Source organism: Oncorhynchus kisutch, unplaced genomic scaffold (genome assembly GCF_002021735.2).
Source record: "Oncorhynchus kisutch isolate 150728-3 unplaced genomic scaffold, Okis_V2 Okis06b-Okis10b_hom, whole genome shotgun sequence".
In the NCBI taxonomy this organism is placed as follows: domain Eukaryota; kingdom Metazoa; phylum Chordata; class Actinopteri; order Salmoniformes; family Salmonidae; genus Oncorhynchus; species Oncorhynchus kisutch.
In genome coordinates, this window is record NW_022261983.1 from 8,511,343 (window position 1) to 8,527,103 (window position 15,761).

At 42.7% G+C, this 15,761-nt stretch overlaps 1 protein-coding gene across 1 annotated transcript in view; it reads right to left on the reverse strand.

Moving 5' to 3' along the window:
* Positions 1 to 2,223: 2,223 nt before the first annotated feature.
* Positions 2,224 to 15,761, reverse strand: part of LOC109886019 (ethanolamine-phosphate cytidylyltransferase-like) — a 35,241-nt gene continuing 21,703 nt past the window's right edge. Inside the window, exons 6-13 of the mRNA XM_031813810.1 lie at positions 14,265 to 14,306; positions 13,131 to 13,269; positions 11,702 to 11,784; positions 10,041 to 10,118; positions 9,773 to 9,838; positions 7,566 to 7,631; positions 5,194 to 5,282; positions 2,224 to 4,174 (exon numbers count right to left, since the gene is read on the reverse strand). Of these exons, the coding sequence (XP_031669670.1) occupies positions 4,060 to 4,174; positions 5,194 to 5,282; positions 7,566 to 7,631; positions 9,773 to 9,838; positions 10,041 to 10,118; positions 11,702 to 11,784; positions 13,131 to 13,269; positions 14,265 to 14,306 (678 nt within the window). The 3' untranslated portion in view covers positions 2,224 to 4,059. The remainder of the gene's footprint in view (positions 4,175 to 5,193; positions 5,283 to 7,565; positions 7,632 to 9,772; positions 9,839 to 10,040; positions 10,119 to 11,701; positions 11,785 to 13,130; positions 13,270 to 14,264; positions 14,307 to 15,761) is intronic.

Genomic DNA, 15,761 nt, shown 5'->3' on the forward strand with positions numbered 1-15,761 from the left:
TGTATGCCTTGAGACAATGGAGACATGGATGGTGTATATGTGCCGTTCAGAAGGTGAATGGGCAAGACAAAATATTGAAGTGACTTGGAACGGGTATGGTAGTAGGTGCCAGGCACACCGGTTTGAGTGGGTCAAGAACTGCAATGCTGCTGGGTTTTTCACACTCAAGTTTTCCGTGTGCATCAAGAATGGTCCACCACCCAAAGGACATCCAGCCAACTTGACACAACTGTGGGAAGCGTTGGAGTCAACATGGGCCAGCATCCCTGTGGAACGCTTTCAACACCTAGAGTCCATGCCCCAACGAATTGAGGCTGTTCTGAGGGCAAAAGGGGTTGCAACAAGATATTAGGAGGGTAATGTTTTGTACACTCAGTGTATAGTCAGTGTCATAACACATTATAAAGGATATTATAATATAAAGCATTGTACAAATGTTGTCCTACTTCATAGAAAGTGTTAATTCTCCACTGTATATTCAATATATCACTTTTCTGTATGAGGAATGAGGATATACTGCACACTAATTAGGCTCTGGCTAATAAAAAATGGTCAAAGTAATGAACTGACATTTCCTGACTTTGTAGTGTGAAGTGATTGATAGATGCAATTTGACCCTAATTTAGGCTGATCAAAGGTTCACTTATCTGTCCAACACATGACCTCATACTCTTTAATGAATGATAATTATTACCTTTATAATGCCTTTGCCTATAAAGATTGCTTTACTCAAACTATCTTCAAGTATTTTGCTCATTAGTCCACTGTAGATATGGTGCAAGACCCTAAGTTGTCAAGATAGAGCACTTTTAGTAAAATGCTAAAAGTGTGATGATGCAAATCACACCATCACACTTTTATTTTTATCTAAAGTTCTCTATCTTGAAAACGTATGGCTCTATTCAATCTGTATTGCAGAAGCGTTACAGATTGCCGGATCGAAATTCACAGGTAATTTCCGATTGAGCCAACATATGCAGCCAACATATGCAGCCAACATATGCAGCCAACATATGCAGCCAACATTTGCAGCCAACATATGCAGCCAACATATGCAGCCAACATATGCAGCCAACATATGCAGCCAACATATGCAGCTTGTATGAATGCAGTCTCTGCTAACCCGTGAACATTGCCTTTAAATTGCAACCACGCTGTAACACTGAATTTCAGTGATACTGATTGAATAGAGACCTTAACTGCTGATATGAATGGTCTAATTAACAAAATACAAAAAAATATATTTTTTTTGTGGTAAATCGATCCTTTAAGAACAACGAGGCAGCGAAAATTATTGCCCTAACACACCTTCTATTAGTAAAATCAGTTTTTAAAATAAGGAGACAAGGTCAAGATGACCAACACAGTTTTTTAGATGGAGTTGTTATTATTGACAATGATAATATACTGTACCAAATTCCACAGCGTTTGTCATTTAGGAGATCAGAGTTGTCAATAACATACATAGGAGATCACTGTAGCCTATACAGTACATTGAATACATTCCAACTTTATAGACAGACAATATTTGATATGCTTTTAAAACATATGAAACCAACCAGAGTTTATGTCGAGGTGGTCTGACTGAAAAATATACATGTATGAAAAATATAGTATTTAATCCGATGAACGTTTTGAACTGGTGGTTTCTTCTCCAGAGGTTTGATTAAGACTTTTGATCATATGACAGTAAAAGGTCATTAGTTTATCTAAGTTAACAGCACCGTTCATATTTCATCATCTCCTATCGTTTAAAATCATTTGCCATTAAAAGCATCTGGTTAAAACTCAGTTCAGTGCTCTACCAGAATGTACAAGGATAAGTCGTGTCTTTTACAGAGGAAGAGGGACCTGCTGTGGTTAAAACTCAGTTCAGTGCTCTACCAGAATATACAAGGATAAGTCGTGTCTTTTACAGAGGAAGAGGGACCTGCTGTGGTTAAAACTCAGTTCAGTGCTCTACCAGAATATACAAGGATAAGTCGTGTCTTTTACAGAGGAAGAGGGACCTGCTGTGGTTAAAACTCAGTTCAGTGCTCTACCAGAATATACAAGGATAAGTCGTGTCTTTTACAGAGGAAGAGTGACCTGCTGTGGTTAAAACAAGTACTGCGCTCAAAGGTTGGACAATGGGTCCTGGAATAATAGTTTGCATTTGTTATAGTGGAGAACCGTTCTATCTATATTCTAGATTCATTCTATAACATAGAACAGTTCCAGTCAGTACGTTCTGGTAGTATTATCTACATGAGGTCCCATAGGTTGGCCCATCTACACAAAAGGTGCTATATAGAACCGAAAAAGGTTCTTCAGCTGTCCCCATAGGATAACCCTTTGAAGTACCCTTTTTGGTTCCAGGTAGAAACTTTTTGGGTTGACAAAACGGTTCTACCTGGACTCAAAATGGAACCAAAAAGGGTTCTACTTGGAACCCAAAAGGGTTCTCCTACGGGCACAGCCAAATAAGCCTTTTGGAACCCTTTTTTCTAAGAGTGTAATATTCAATTCCGTTTCTCTTCTAGAAACTGATTAAAACTGTCCGAAAGCTGAGGGTAGTCTCTGATAGAAAGCTGAGGGTAGTCTCTGATAGAAAGCTGAGGGTAGTCTCTGATAGAAAGCTGAGGGTAGTCTCTGATAGAAAGCTGAGGGTAGTCTCTGATAGAAAGCTGAGGGTAGTCTCTGGTAGAAAGCTGAGGGTAGTCTCTGGTAGAAAGCTGAGGGTAGTCTCTGATAGAAAGCTGAGGGTAGTCTCTGATAGAAAGCTGAGGGTAGTCTCTGATAGAAAGCTGAGGGTAGTCTCTGATAGAAAGCTTGAATCATTAATGACCTCAGCTTTTCCCAAGGTAAAATCGACCAATAGGCTCTCACAGAGATGGTACATTTTCAAACCCACCCCTGAACACCTCTAGTGGTTTCAACATCTTCCAGAGAGTTCTCCTGGTTAATATTAATTTATAATACATACATACAGTACATATATACAGAGATAGATAAGATAGAACTGTAAGTTGTGAGGGGATCAGCCTATTGCCACGATGACAGCAGCAACAGTCCCTTGGAGAATGACAAAGGCTGCATCTGAAATGACTTCCTATTCCCTATTTAATGCATTACTGTTGACCATCAGGTCCATGTTAAACATAGTGCACTATATAGGAAAAACGGTGCCATTTTGGATGCATCCAATGTGTTGGTTGTTCAACAATCGCTGTGCGAGGAGCAGCAGAGGTGGTTTGATGGGTCTCCAAAGCAACAAGTCCAAGCCTCGCCTGACAGACTCAACCTAACCACACTATTTCTCCCAGAAATGAATCATTCATAATTCTCCTGTTTAAATAAAGCTCAATCAACCACAAGAAAAATAACTTGCGTTATGATAATTATTTAGAAAACAAATATTAGTCTGGCGTTAACTTGCACAGCCAGATTTATTTAGACACACCTGTCTGGTTCCACAAGACTAGGCTGGGACTTCTGGTTCCCTGTCTGGCTGGCTATAACCCAGTGCCTTCTGGTTCCTTGTCTGGTTATAACTCAGTAACTATGTTGGGCCTTCTGGTTCCCTATCTGGGAACCAGAAGCAGTGACTATGTTGGGCCTTCTGGTTCCCTGTCTGGTTATAACTCAGTGACTATGTTGGGCCTTCTGGTTCCCTGTCTGGTTCTAACTCAGTGAGGAAGGGAGACAGTAAGAGGTCTATACTGTTAAGGTGGTTTGTCAAACCATAAGAAATAAAGAACATGTAAATGCATACAGCCTGTATTAAGATGTTAAGACAAAGGAAACAGCCTTACCTAACATGTTACCATGTCGAACCTACAACAGAACTCCCATTGTAAGAATACTGCATGTTGAAAACAAAGGCTCGCTGTCTGGCTGTCGGTAAGGAGACTGTGTGACCTGGAGGGTGTTGGTTGGGAGTTGGAACCCAGATGAGGTGGATTGACTGCGCTGCATTGGTGGTGGGGGTTAGATGTGTTAGGTTTAGTCCGTCTCAGATTGACCCTAAGGGTGGTCAATGGTTCCTCGTGGTGGGATTGCTCCTTCGGGCCTGTTGTCCTAGAGCACAGCCTGGGCTCTCTCCTTGCCCTTCTCCTCCTCTCTTCTCTTCATGGCCTGGATCACAGCCATCTCTTTGGCCTCTTTCTTCTGGTTCCTGGCCTCGAACAGCAGCCTACATCGCATGGGACACAGAGGGGAGGTTTCAATAGTGTGCAGAGGGCTATTGGTTAAAACCATCATGGTAACGCATGGAATATTTACCCTTCTGTGATTTAGAGTATAGTATCATTGGAATGTCTTGGTAGCGCATGATGCTTGCAATGCTAGGATAGTGGGTTCGATTCCCGGGACGACCTGTACGTAAAATGTATGCGTGCATGACTGTAAGTCGCTTTGGATAAAACAATCTGCTAAATGGCAGATAGTGTTATTATATCATTTTATAGTGGGAGCTGAAAACGCATACCCAAAATGCTGTGCAGGTTCAAACAAATGGTTCATACACTTACAAAGTAGAGAAAGGTTACTGGGAGTAATATAGTGTGTGACTTTCTTTACTTTTCCCCAATATTATCATGATGATGTGACCTTAGCATCATTGAAACTACAGCGATGTCATGATGACGTGACCTTAGCATCATTAAAACTACAGAGATATTATCATGATGATGTGACCATAGCATCATTGAAACTACAGCGATGTCATGATGACGTGACCTTAGCATCATTAAAACTACAGAGATATTATCATAATGACGTGATCTTAGCATCATTGAAACTACAGAGATATTATCATGATGACGTGACCTTAGCATCATTTAAACTACAGAGATATTATCATGATGACGTGACCTTAGCATCATTGAAACTACAGAGATATTATCATAATGACGTGACCTTAGCATCATTTAAACTACAGAGATATTATCATAATGATGTGACCTTAGCATCATTTAAACTACAGAGATATTATCATAATGATGTGACCTTAGCATCATTTAAACTACAGAGATATTATCATGATGATGTGATCTTACAACTACAGAGATATTATCATAATGACGTGACCTTAGCATCATTGAAACTACAGAGATATTATCATGATGATGTGACCTTAGCATCATTTAAACTACAGAGATATTATCATGATGATGTGACATACCAGGTTATCTCACTCATTCCTGCCCTCACCTGTTTTTGATGATCCTCTGAACAATACTATCAGTGGTGAGGCTGTTCATACTGTCCACAGTGTGCAGTATTCCTTTCTTCCTGGGCTCCTGCATTTAGAGAAACACAGTCCACACTTAAACATTCACTTAGACATTGCACGCTTAGGATAAAAGTTAGCAAAAAACGGCATATGTTATTATATACAATACTGTATATTATATTAGTCTTCCAAATACATTGTAACCACTTAGTAACCAAGTAACAAAGGCTTTTTAAATGAAGAAGTTCATCCCTACATTTTTCTGTGAGATTGCCTTGATGGGAAAAGTACTGTAAGCCCCATGATAAATTGTTCTACATTTCTCGTTTACTAAAGTGGTGGCTATTATCCCCTTTGGTTTTCTGCTAGTCATACACTACTCTTTCAAAGAGCATCTTATACGGTGGCAGGTAGTCTAGCGGTGAAGTGCATGGGCCAGTAATCGAAAGGTTGCTGGTTCGAATCTCTGAGCTGACTAGCTGACTACTAAAAATCTGTTGATGTGCCTTTGAGCAAGTCACTTTACCCTAATTGCTCTGGATAAGAGCGTCTGCTAAATTACAGTGGGGCAAAAAAAGTATTTTGTCAGCCACCAATGGTGCAAGTTCTCCCACTTAAAAAGATGAGAGAGGCCTGTAATTTTCATCATAGGTACACTTCAACTATGACAGACAAAATGAGAAGAAAAAAAATCCAGAAAATCACATTGCAGGATTTTTTATGAATTTATTTGCAAATTATGGTGGAAAATAAGTATTTGGTCACCTACAAACAAGCAAGATTTCTGGCTCTCACAGACCTGTAACTTCTTCTTTAAGAGGCTCCTCTGTCCTCCACTCGTTACCTGTATTAATGGCACCTGTTTGAACTTGTTATCAGTATAAAAGACACCTGTCCACAACCTCAAACAGTCACACTCCAAACTCCACTATGGCCAAGACCAAAGAGCTGTCAAAGGACACCAGAAACAAAATTGTAGACCTGCACCAGGCTGGGAAGACTGAATCTGCAATAGGTAAGCGGCTTGGTTTGAAGAAATCTACTGTGGGAGCAATTATTAGGAAATGGAAGACATACAAGGCCACTGATAATCTCCCTCGATCTGGGGCTCTACGCAAGATCTCACCCCATGGGGTCAAAATGATCACAAGAACGGTGAGCAAAATCCCAGAACCACACGGGGGGACCTAGTGAATGACCTGCAGAGAGCTGGGACCAAAGTAACAAAGCCTACCATCAGTAACACACTACGCCGCCAGGGACTCAAATCCTGCAGTGCCAGACGTGTCCCCCTGCTGAAGCCAGTACATGTCCAGGCCCGTCTGAAGTTTGCTAGAGAGCATTTGGATGATCCAGAAGAAGATTGGGAGAATGTCATATGGTCAGACAAAACCAAAATATAACTTTTTGGTAAAAACTCAACTCATCGTGTTTGGAGGACAAAGAATGCTGAGTTGCATCCAAAGAACACCATACCTACTGTGAAGCATGGGGGTGGAAACATCATGCTTTGGGGTTGTTTTTCTGCAAAGGGACCAGGACGACTAATCCGTGTAAAGGAAAGAATGAATGGGGCCATGTATCGTGGGATTTTGAGTGAAAACCTCCTTCCATCAGCAAGGGCATTGAAGATAAAACGTGGCTGGGTCTTTCAGCATGTCAATGATCCCAAACACACCGCCCGGGCAACGATGGAGTGGCTTTGTAAGAAGCATTTCAAGGTTCTGGAGTGGCCTAGCCAGTCTCCAGATCTCAATCCCATAGAAAATCTTTGGAGGGAGTTGAAAGTTCGTGTTGCCCAGGAACAGTCCCAAAACATCACTGCTCTAGAGGAGATCTGCATGGAGGAATGGGCCAAAATACCATCAACAGTGTGTGAAAACCTTGTGAAGACTTACAGAAAACGTTTGACCTCTGTCATTGCCAACAAAGGGTATATAACAAAGTATTGAGATAAACTTTTGTTATTGACCAAATACTTATTTTCCACCATAATTTGCAAATAAATTCATTAGAAATCCTACAATGTGATTTTCTGGATTTTATTTCTCATTTTGTCTGTCATAGTTGAAGTGTACCTATGATGAAAATTACAGGCCTCTCTCATCTTTTTAAGTGGGAGAACTTGCACAATTGGTGGCTGACTAAATACTTTTTTCCCCCACTGTACGTGAATGTAAAACATACCAAGTCCCCATGGCCTTGTAGTTTTCTGCCAGTCATAGACTACCCTTTCAAAGAGCACCTTATACCAAGTCCCCATGGCCTTATAGTTTGTATCAATTGGAGTGCACCAGCACATTGTTTTTTAGTAACATAGTTGTGTCAGAAAAAGGCACAGGGTACTCACAGCATAGGGGTCCGACCCGTCTTTGTCAGGATGCACATCTGTCTTCCCATGACACACAAGGTCCACCTGCAGAAGTAGACCATGCATGATGAGACCCAACACTAACCCACTGTAGATACCATGCAGGGTGAGACCCAACACTAACCCACTGTAGATACCATGCTGGGTGAGACCCAACACTAACCCACTGTAGATACCATGCATGATGAGACCCAACACTAACCCAATGTAGATACCATGCAGGGTGAGACCCAACACTAACCCACTGTAGATACCATGCATGATGAGACCTAACACTAACCCACTGTAAATACCATGCATGATGAGACCTCAACACTAACCCACGGTAGATGCCATACATGATGAGACCCAACACTAACCCACTGTAGATACCATGCATGATGAGACCCAACACTAACCCAGAGTAGATACCATGCATGATGAGACCCAACACTAACCCACTGTAAATACCATGCAGGATGAGACCCAAAACTAATCCACTGTAGATAGTAGATACCATGCATGATGAGACCCAACACTAACCCATTGTAGATACCATGCAGGGTGAGAGCCAACACTAACCCACTGTAGATACCATGCATGATGAGACCCAACACTAACCCATTGTAGATACCATGCAGGGTGAGACCCAACACGAACCCACTGTAGATTCCATGCAGGGTGACCCAACACTAACCCACTGTAGATGCCATGCAGGGTGAGACCAGAAAACCTACCCACTGTAGATACCATGCATGGTGAGAACCAACACTAACCCACTGTAGATACCATGAGGGTGAGAACCCCAATGCTAACCCACTGTAGATACCATGAGGGTGAGACCCAATGCTAACCCACTGTAGATACCATGCAGGGTGAGACCCAACACTAACCCACTGTAGATACCATGCAGGGTGAGACCCAACACTAACCCACTGTAGCCAGCAGCATACCACCCTGCATACCACTGCTGGCTTGCTTCTGAAGCTAAGCAGGGTTGGTCCTGGTCAGTTCCTGGATGGGAGACCAGATGCTGCTGGAAGTGGTGTTGGAGGGCAAGTAGGAGGCACTATTTCCTCTGGTCTAAAACAAAAGATCTCAATTCCCCAGCGCAGTGATTGGGGACATTGCCCTGTGTAGGATGCCGTCTTTCGGATGGGACGTTAAACGGGTGTCCTGACTCTCTGAGGTCATTAAAGATCCCATGGCACTTATCGTAAGAGTAGGGGTGTTAACCCTGGGTTCCTAGCTAAATTCCCAATCTGACCCTCAAACCATCACGGTCACCTAATAAACCCAGTTTACAATTGGCTCATTCATCCCCCTCCTCTCCCCTGTAACTATTCCCCAGGTCGTTGCTGCAAATGAGAATGTGTTCTCAGTCAACTTACCTGGTAAAATAATGGATAAATAAATAAATACCATGCAGGATGAGACCCAAAACTAATCCACTGTAGATAGTAGATACCATGCAGGGTGAGACCCAAAACTAACCCACTGTAGATACCATGCATGATGAGACCCAACACTAACCCACTGTAGATACCATGCAGGGTGAGACCCAACACTAACCCACTGTAGATACCATGCATGATGAGACCCAACACTAACCCACTGTAGATACCATGCAGGGTGAGACCCAACACTAACCCACTGTAGATTCCATGCAGGATGAGACCCAAAACTAACCCACTGTAGATACCATGCATGATGAGACCCAACACTAACCCATTGTAGATACCATGCAGGGTGAGACCCAAAACTAACCCACTGTAGATAGTAGATACCTTGCAGGGTGAGACCCAAAACTAACCCACTGTAGATACCATGCAGGGTGAGACCCAAAACTAACCCACAGTAGATACCATGCAGGATGAGACCCAACACTAACCCACTGTAGATACCATGCATGATGGGACCCAACACTAACCCACTGTAGATACCATGCAGGATGAGACCCAAAACTAACCCACTGTAGATACCATGCAGGATGAGACCCAACACTAACCCACTGTAGATACCATGCAGGATGAGACCCACCACTAACCCACTGTAGATACCATGCATGATAGGACCCAACACTAACCCACTGTAGATACCATGCAGGATGAGACCCAAAACTAACCTTGGGAGTTTCCACAAATGTTAGCATGTTCAGCCTGGTTCAAATGGCTCTGCAGAACAAGTGTAGTGTCTTGAGCCCTTACCTTGAAGTGGTCTAGTAACTCTCTCGTGACTGCATAAGGCGCACCAATCACCACCTCAGAGACATACTGCAGACAGAAACAGAACAGAAGCACATTAGATTAATATACTCATCACTTCTCATTATTTTACTTGGACCTTTATTTTAACAGTCCCATTGAGACCAAGGTCTCTTTCACAACGGAGTCCTGCATACACACAATTTACAAAATAACTCTTACAAAAGAGATGTACAGTATCTCTTATGGAAGAGAAGGCGAGAGAACTTACCCGGCAGGCCAGCACACTGAGTGTTCTCTCATGGACGTTCATAATGGGGTAATTCTTCCCTTTGTAGCGATTCACCTCCTGAAAAATTCACACAAAACCCAAAAGTAAGAATAAGATGATGCAAATGTCCACTATCAGTGCCAGGATGTAACATGACAGTGGGTTGGTTATAGGCATTGTGGGTTTTAAAAGGCTATTTCTGATTGAGTCGAAATATGCAGCGTTTACCGTGAATGGGATCACCGAGAACATTGTGGGAACATTGCCTTTGAAAGCCATCACTAGGCGGTAAATTGGTCAATAGACCAATAACAAAGAGTTCCAAACCTCTCTGTCAATAACAGCTACTTTTACATGTTCCTCTCCCCACTGAGACCACTCCTAGACAGTCCTTGCATAATTCTTGCTTGAGAAATAGTTTTTTGCTAAAAAGCCATTTTTGTCCATTTTAATGCACAATTATTACAGTAATTGTTACCCAGAATTTATACTTATTGATATATAAATGGCTGTATTAGACCTACAAATCCCAGCCTAAATGATCTATTTTACTCTCAACTGAGGAGACAATAGACCAGATTGTGTCAAAGTGTAACCCCACTATAACATATGGCTTGTCAGACTCACCTGGTCAAAGTGTAACCCCACTATAACATATGACTTGTCAGACTCACCTGGTCAAAGTGTAACCCCACTATAACATATGGCTTGTCAGACTCACCTGGTCAAAGTGTAACCCCACTATAACATATGGCTTGTCAGACTCACCTGGTCAAAGTGTAACCCCACTATAACATATGGCTTGTCAGACTCACCTGGTCAAAGTGTAACCCCACTATAACATATGGCTTGTCAGACTCACCTGGTCAAAGTGTAACCCCACTATAACATATGGCTTGTCAGACTCACCTGGTCAAAGAGTAACCCCACTATAACATATGGCTTGTCAGACTCACCTGGTCAAAGTGTAACCCCACTATAACATATGGCTTGTCAGACTCACCTGGTCAAAGTGTAACCCCACTATAACATATGGCTTGTCAGACTCACCTGGTCAAAGTGTAACCCCACTATAACATATGGCTTGTCAGACTCACCTGGTCAAAGTGTAACCCCACTATAACATATGGCTTGTCAGACTCACCTGGTCAAAGTGTAACCCCACTATAACATATGGCTTGTCAGACTCACCTGGTCAAAGTGTAACCCCACTATAACATATGGCTTGTCAGACTCACCTGGTCAAAGTGTAACCCCACTATAACATATGGCTTGTCAGACTCACCTGGTCAAAGTGTAACCCCACTATAACATATGGCTTGTCAGACTCACCTGGTCAAAGTGTAACCCCACTATAACATATGGCTTGTCAGACTCACCTGGTCAAAGTGTAACCCCACTATAACATATGGCTTGTCAGACTCACCTGGTCAAAGTGTAACCCCACTATAACATATGGCTTGTCAGACTCACCTGGTCAAAGTGTAACCCCACTATAACATATGGCTTGTCAGACTCACCTGGTCAAAGTGTAACCCCACTATAACATATGGCTTGTCAGACTCACCTGGTCAAAGTGTAACCCCACTATAACATATGGCTTGTCAGACTCACCTGGTCAAAGTGTAACCCCACTATAACATATGGCTTGTCAGACTCACCTGGTCAAAGTGTAACCCCACTATAACATATGGCTTGTCTGAAAGCCTGGAAACCGCCTCCAGGAAGTCCACATGGCCAATATCTGAGAAGACATTGGTCAAGGCCGACAACAACAACTATAGTATCTACAAACTAGGCCTCTGAGTCCAGTCTATAATCTCAAACCTCTCCACACACTGTAGATGACTGGGCCCAGGTGTTTTGGTGACCACAGGACTAGCCAGTTATAGAAATATAGAACATCTACGTCACATAAGTGTAGTGCAGCTAGGTAAGTGTAACAGTATAGCTTCCGTCCCTCACCCCTACCTGGGCTTGAAGCAGGGACCCTCTGCACACATCAACAACTGCCTCTCACAAAGCATCGTTACCCATCGCTCCACAAAGGCCGCCACCCTTGCTGAGCAATGGGAACAACTACTTCAAGGTCTCAGAGCGGGTGACGTCAATGAGTGAAACGCTATTAGAGCGCACCCCGCTAACTAGCTAGCCATTTCACATCGGTTACACTAGCATGAGTGGTGTTTGTCTTTCTATGGCCCAGTTTTTCTTGGTCAGGTCACATGGTCAGAAAATAACAACTCTTTGCTCTAACATGGTAGGTATGAGTGTATAGAGTCACCTGATATTGATGTATCCTACCATCAGGGCCTTCAAAGCTGTCAGAGAAGGCCTTAGTAATAAGTCAAACTGTTCTTATGTACATGTAACTGCCAAAATAAAGGAAACACTTGACTAAATGAGGGATACAAAGTATATTGAAAGCAGGTGCTTCCACAAAGGTGTGGTTCCTGAGTTCATTCAGCAATTAACATCCCATCATGCCTAGGGTGATGAAAAAAATGCCGGGTAAGCCATTATTTTTGGCTACCATGGCAATGCCACCATAGGATGACAATGTCCCCATCTACAGGGCACAAGTGGTCGCTGAATGAGCAGGGAAACGATGTAAACCATATGCCATGGCTGTCTCAGTCACCAGATCTCAACCCAATTGAACACTTATGGGACATTCTGGAGCGACGTCTGAGACAGCGTTTTCCACCACTATCAATAAAACACCAAATGATGGATTTTTGGTGGAAAAATGGTGTCTCATCCCTCAAATAGAGTTCTAGACACTTGTAGAATGTATGCCAAAGGGGAATGAAGCTGTTCTGGCTCGTGGTGGCCCAACACCCTATTAAGACACTTTATGTTAGTGTTTCCTTTATTTTGGCAGTTACCTGTATCAACACACTTCATATTATAGACATGGTCAGGAAAATCTCCTGGCACCAGACATGGTAAATATGAGGAGGCTGGTGGAGGGAGACATCACCATGCGGGATTCCAGCCATTGTATTGGCTGGAATGCAATGAATGGAATGGTATCAAACACATGCAATTGAAAGTAGTGCGTTCATGGAGCCACCAGACAGAGGATACGGAAGAGGTCGAAGGCTCCAGCCACATAGATGATGGTGTCCCCAGGCTGGGGCTCCTGTCCTGAGGCAAACTGGATAATCTTCTGAGACGTCTGGAGGAACTGGGACACCCCCGTCCACGGACTGTGGCCCTTAGGACCCTGCAACACCCATAATGCACAAAGTATAAATACAGTGTAGCACTTGACAAACCACGACTAAATGTTCATTCCAAGCCAGCAAAAGAATGATATCATTACACTGAGTAATAGATGATGCTGTATGTTATTCCTTACATAGGCTATACAGGTGGAACCTCTGAGGGAGCTATTGTGCCAAAAGATTTAAAGTCCCCTAAATGGAATTAAGTATTGTCCATAAATGTGTTCATTGGGCAGAAACGGGAACAACACACCATGCCAGTATGTGGCAGCTTGACTTATTCAAATCCTATAGCATTTGGTATTCAAAGTTGGTATTCAATATTCACTATGGTCTTTTCTCATAGGAGAAAATGATCACACTGCGCCACCCAGTGGCCAAATGAGTAAAACCCCATCTGAGATCCCTCTTCTTGAACATCCAGTAGCCAGTCCGTCAGCACTGTGAGGTATATCTCAATGTCCGTCAGAGCCCCCAACACATTTATTCAACACTGGCCAAATATATTTTTTCTCTCTCTTTCAACGTTTGAAAAAGAGAACATTTGTTACGTAACGGTGATCATTCCGTTCTCTTTCCCACCCCCATTCCGTTCTCTTTCCCACCCCCATTTGGGAATCTAAACGTTGTTCAAATGTAGATCCTCTGGTCAGTTTCTGCATTCAGAGGGAACAGAGGTGGTATTCATTACCACCTGGCCAGGCCCACAGTTTTGATTATCAACTGGGCACCACAATAACACCCTTTGTTTCAGAGAGAGAGTTGGCGAGAGTTGGGGGGGTACTAAAGCTGTAGCAGAGAAAGTCTACCCAGGATTTGGACACAAATAGTAGACCATGACAAAGCAGTTGCTATGGTCAAGTGCTCTCTCTTAAAGGGCACTTCAATGATCAAAAACAGACAGCTGTGCATTTCACAGAGTGAGCCTTTGTGGGATTTAAAAAATATACTTTTCTTAAAGTTGTACTTGTATGAGAGTAGACATGGGACCTACCTTGCCAAAGTTGTCTGTGTGCTGTTGATAGTCTGAATGGCCCTGAGGGGACAGATGAGAGGAAACAGGCTTCAGTTTATCTATTATTCAACTGTAACAATAGGAGCTTGGAGACATGACAGATAGGAGCATATCATGACTTCTACATTTTTGATGTCAACAGGAGACTAAGTGGAAATTCAACTGAAGTGGAAGAACTCCTAACCTATGAGGGGTTTCTATACTTACCATGGTAACCTATGAGGGGTTTCTATACTCACCATGGTAACCTATGAGGGGTTTCTATACTCACTATGGTAACATATGAGGGGTTTCTATACTCACCATGATAACCTATGAGGGGTTTCTATACTCACCATGGTAACCTATGAGGGGTTTCTATACTCACTATGGTAACCTATGAGGGGTTTCTATACTCACTATGGTAACCTATGAGGGGTTTCTATACTCACTATGGTAACCTATGAGGGGTTTCTATACTCACTATGGTAACCTATGAGGGGTTTCTATACTCACCATGGTAACCTATGAGGGGTTTCTATACTCGCTATGGTAACCTATGAGGGGTTTCTATACTCACCATGGTAACCTATGAGGGGTTTTTATACTCACCATGGTAACCTATGAGGGGTTTCTATACTCACCATGGTAACCTATGAGGGTTTTTTATACTCACCATGGTAACCTATGAGGGGTTTCTATACTCACCATGGTAACCTATGAGGGGTTTCTATACTCACTATGGTAACCTATGAGGGGTTTCTATACTCACTATGGTAACCTATGAGGGGTTTCTATACTCACCATGGTAACCTATGAGGGGTTTCTATACTCACCATGGTAACCTATGAGGGGTTTCTATACTCACTATGTTAACCTATGAGGGGTTTCTGTACTCACTATGGTAACCTATGAGGGGTTTCTATACTCACCATGGTAACCTATGAGGGGTTTCTATACTCGCTATGGTAACCTATGAGGGGTTTCTATACTCACCATGGTAACCTATGAGGGGTTTTTATACTCACCATGGTAACCTATGAGGGGTTTCTATACTCACCATGGTAACCTATGAGGGTTTTTTATACTCACCATGGTAACCTATGAGGGGTTTCTATACTCACCATGGTAACCTATGAGGGGTTTCTATACTCACTATGGTAACCTATGAGGGGTTTCTATACTCACCATGGTAACCTCTAAGGGGTTTCTATACTCACCATGGTAACCTATGAGGGGTTTCTATACTCACCATGGTAACCTATGAGGGGTTTCTATACTCACTATGGTAACCTATGAGGCGTTTCTATACTCACCATGGTAACCTATGAGGCGTTTCTATACTCACCATGGTAACCTCGGAGGGGTTTCTATACTCACCATGGTAACCTCTAAGGGGTTTCTATACTCACCATGGTAACCTATGAGGGGTTTCTATACTCACCATGGTAACCTATGAGGGGTTTCTATACTCACTATGGTAACCTATGAGGGGTT